At 38.7% G+C, this 4809-nt stretch overlaps 1 protein-coding gene across 1 annotated transcript; it reads right to left on the bottom strand.

Moving 5' to 3' along the window:
• Nucleotides 1-2160: 2160 nt before the first annotated feature.
• LOC142520629 (putative membrane protein At1g75140) lies at nucleotides 2161-4514 on the bottom strand. The gene is given in 2 exon segments (XM_075623685.1): nucleotides 2161-3012; nucleotides 3015-4514. Coding segments are annotated over 2 exon segments (2013 nt in total). The 5' UTR covers nucleotides 4330-4514; the 3' UTR covers nucleotides 2161-2314.
• Between the last annotated feature and the right edge of the window lie 295 nt (nucleotides 4515-4809).

Below are 4809 nucleotides of genomic sequence, written 5' to 3'. Positions count from 1 at the left end.
GGGTCGGACCCCAGTACGAGAAACCACTAAAATTACGACGTATATAAAAGACATGTAATAATACCAAATAAATGCAATGATATGCGATGTATGAATGATAACAATGGAATAACGGATATCAAATGAAGTTCAAATGCATAGCATTATCAACAGTAACTGTGGCCACCCGTGGCCAGGAATGCAACATCAAATCGTCGCTCGTCCATGCACGTAGCCTTGGAAATGCGAGTAGCTAAGTCGCTCGTCCCTAGCTGTCATATGGGAATGTGGCTAATCCTAACCCACTCGTCCCTCTGATGACTCATATATCTCAACAGAATTAACATAAATCGCCGTTAAAGGAGTCAAGACTCAATATGTTATGCTAATACAATTTATACATAAATGCAACAGAATAAACATTCAAGATACATATAGCAAATAACATCCACTAAACATTCTTAAACACCAATATAAGCGTTATAATGATATATGTTTGAGCGTACCTCAACTACAACTTATAATATCACAGTAATTCTTAAGGAATTTCTGATGAACTCGTCCAACGATATAACCAACAATATAAATCCACAATATACTTCAATATACTACGTTCCACCTGACTAAAACAATTTAAATCGGCTCGGTTAAAATTCAAATTCCGGGAAGCCTATAAAACCTGAAATTTCAAGCTTAATATCTCGAGAATCAAGGCTTCAACGCACAATAGTGATCTCGCAGAGGTGGTTCACTGGAAATGACGTCGGAATTATTTCTCACGGTCAGAAAACAAGCTGGATAACAGGGAAAAGCTTAATACTTCACTTATATAAACTAATCCACCAAGAATAACAAAGAATCGAAGCCAAAACCTTACCTAAAATCGTATCAAAGCTCACACGCACAGTTGTTGGAAAACAAGCCAATCGAGCTCAATAACTTCCGATTCAGTGCAAGAAAGAGTCTAATATACTGGAGGAAGAAGATTGCTAAGCTGCTGCACTATTAATCCAGTCGTTGGCGGCGTTGCACGATTGCTGAACGCTATACACAAAATAGGTTGAATAAATATTAATTGAAAATGGATTGGGCCTATATACTTAGGCCAGTCTCCTGTTTTTTTAAGAACATGATTTATTACTTCCATCGTCAATTTGAGTACTTTTGTAATTGAATATTATTATTATACAAATGAAACATATAAATTATTTTATACATACATTCCAAATTTCTAAGTTATACAATTTATAGCTATGATAGAATTTATTTGTTTTTGGCCATATGCAATCGATAATCAATCATACTAAGTTTTTTTTTTTTTTTAGCAAAAAAAGAAGAAGTAAGATTAACTGAGAACCAGACTAGAGATATTATTAAATATTTTAACGACATTAATAGAATAATGATGAAAAAAATAATTAGTAATTTGACAGATGTTGAACCTCATATTTTTTGTTTTCAAATGAGATGATTAGTCGATCATTTAATACAAAAGAAAAACCGGGAATAGATCTCCCGATATAACATAAGACTCGCCACTCATTATTTAATATTCTTCTAATTCACAAGTGGACGTATTGGCATTCATGGGAAGAAAATTCAAATTACTTTCTTTTTAGATATTCTTCTATACATGCATACGGAAGTATTTTCCTAACAAATTATAAAATCTTTTATTTAATAAAAAACTATAAATGAAGTATTTTTCTCACCAACTAATAATATTCATCATTCACACAATAATGAATGAAACATTCATGAATATCATCATCTTGTCAAGGAGCTACATTGTGGTTGATCTGAAGCCAAGAGAGCATTATAATTTCACATTCCTAAATTTGCAAGAAACAAGCCAGGATGGATTCTAGACGACACTCGAATCGTTTCAAACACTTCTACGAATCGAAAAATGTTAGCAAGAGGTCAACAAGAGATGTTTGGAAACCAATAAGCATGGTGAATATTATGGCGTCATCAGAGGGAAATCGAAGTCGCGCAACTTCAACATGAATCAAACACGTCGGTTGTAAGTACCACACAAATGGGATATCAAGATTTTAACAGAAGGAACTGCAAAGAAAAATGTTAGCTCCCACTTTGCCCCAGATGGCACTGGTTCAAAGTGGCTAACTCTGTGCAGTGAGATAAGAAACACCATTTTGTATGAGAGCCAAATTGAAATTTCCAGTAAAATAAGCCTTTAACATGTTTGGAAAAAGCAGCGTTAGACATTGCAATTATGTGTTCCCTTAAACAAAATCACATATAGCTCACTTGATCATGCAAATGGCGCAGGAAAATAATGTTATTAGAATATGACGTGGAAAGAAAACAGTCATTTGCTATCATCTGCAACTTGAGTATTTATAAACATGCCGTCCCTTCGCTTCACGGCACCTGTAGCTTCCACAGTGGAACCTCTAAAGTTCAGCTCAGAAGTTGCTCTGTACCGGGGCTCGACGGATGCAGGCCTAGAATCTGTATCAGTGCCAGGCCGGTAAGGACCACCTGCTCCACCTTGATACCGCGATGGAGACCCATACCTTCTTGAAGGACCTCTTAAACCACCCCCTCTCACATCCATGATTTCAGAATTTCTAGAGGATTCCGCAAAAGACCTGTCACCTGTAGCAGATCCCAATGGAGCTCCATCTGTGACCGGTGTGGAACTGAATGGATCGTTGGGTCCCCAGGAAGTGAGCGCCTCTTTTTTATTGGCAAAAAACTGCCATGCCCCAAACAGGAAAAGAATGAAAACCAAAACCGGGCTAGACCACAAGATGCTATTAAACTCGTTTTTGAACACCGGAAGATTGGAACGATACATTGCCAAGTATCCATTCCCAAGACCAAGTAAAACAAGCTTCTCATGGTCGCTTGTGATTAGTGGTACTTGCATTCCTTTATCATCATTTGTATTGATCACTTGCTGATGTAAAAAAGATGTTATAATCTCATCAAATACAGCGGAAAACAGCAATCTCAGCCCACCAGCGCGAACATAATGCTGGGATGATACATTGTACACAAAATCTTCTCCCTATTTGCAATCAACAAATAACCTTTGATTGCCTGTAAGGCTACAGACTCGTCAAGATCCACTTTTCTTTTTGATCTAACTCGACACTTAAAATTCACGGTATCGCCCAACAACAATGTGTGAATCAATTCTCCATCTGAGGTGATCCCATATACCTTGGACCTGTCTGTGGCATCAAACACGTAACTCTTCACAACAGAATTGTTCATCCCTTCACACTCGGATTCCTTTAGTCTCATTGTCCTCAAATCCAACGACCCTGCCCCAGTCTCAGTAAGAAACAATAGCCTTTGCTTCATGAATACAACTGGTCGCCTACTTGGAGTAGCGGTCCCAGAAACCATCCCACTCTCTTTAAACACGGTAATTTTCCCACCACTATCTGTCGACAAAATGTACCTATTTCTCCCAAAATGATGCATCTCCAATATATTAATCCGTAAGCCCCCTCCCTCTGGCATCATGAATCTTCCAACTCTCTCCACCCGAAGAAAACTCAATTCCTCACTATTCAATACCTCCCAAACACGATGAATCACAATGACCCCATTCTCATGCCCTGTAACAATCATGCTCTCATTCTTGCTAACAGACAAGTAAGACACCATAGCAGAAACAGGCGATGATTCCTCCAACTCCGAGTGTGTGTCAAACTGCACCGACACATCTCCACTCCGCAAAAACACATAAACCTTACCCTTATCATCCCCGACCGCAAAATACTTACTCATACCCTCAAAATCCCTATAAGGCAACACGTTAACACAAGTTGGGCTAGAACCCAACTTCACAGCAGAAACAAACTGAAACTTCTCGGACCAAAATGTACTGTACTTCGTCACTGACCCCAACAGATCCCGAGACCCTGCCCCAGCCACTTCCTCAGGCAAAACATCTTCTTTACTCTGCAATTTCACATCTTCTTCAGGTTTTTCAACAACCCTTGTTTCAACATGAGGTAATGATGACAAACGTGAAACCTTTACTCCTTCGGAAGCATCAGGCAACCGAGATTCTAATCTAGAAACAAGCTCCGTCAGGTTTTTCACTAATTCCTCAAGCTTTTCCAATTGAAGCTGTTGTTCTCTCAGCACAACAGCATCAAGGTCGCTTCCACGATCCAGAAAATCTTTCCTCGATGTATTTAAATCCTCACTCTCCGTTTCGATTACCGAGTATGAATCCGAAGATGGGTCTAACTCTGATGCAATAACTAACCAAGAAAACAGTGGAAAACTAAAAGAAACCGAAAGAAACAAACAAATATTCAGTAAAGTTACTAACTTTCCTTTGCTACGAGAGGTGGCCATTCAATCTGATGCTCAGAAGTCGGCACCGGCTGTGGCGAACTGTGACCGTTACACAAAGCCACTGGAGCTTGAATATTCAGATCTGAAAGGTAGGCTTTCGGGGTTCATGTTGTAATTTGCGGGGACTTATTGCTGAATTGTTGGGTTTCCTGAGGGCATAAATAAAATTTCAGCTCTGATGCCGGAAACAGCGGCGGCTGGGAATTTGGTGCAATAAAATATGGTTTTATTACAGTCAACGGTATTCTAAATCGACCTTGTGAGGACCGAATCTGATCTAGCACGGTCTCGTATCAAGATAGATTACCAATCGAGCCGAACTCGAAGTCGAACTATATTTAATATTTTAATTCAAAGTAAAAATTTGTGTGAGATAGTCTCACGAGTTATATTTTGTGCGACAGATCTCTTATTTGGGTCATCCATTAAAAAATATTACTTTTTATGTTAAGAGTATGACTTTTTACTGTGAATAATGGT

This window comes from Primulina tabacum, chromosome 12 (genome assembly GCF_025594145.1).
Source record: "Primulina tabacum isolate GXHZ01 chromosome 12, ASM2559414v2, whole genome shotgun sequence".
Taxonomy (NCBI): Eukaryota; Viridiplantae; Streptophyta; class Magnoliopsida; order Lamiales; family Gesneriaceae; genus Primulina; species Primulina tabacum.
The sequence above is the reverse complement of the archived record's forward strand: the minus strand, read 5'-3'. Positions and strand labels throughout refer to the sequence as shown.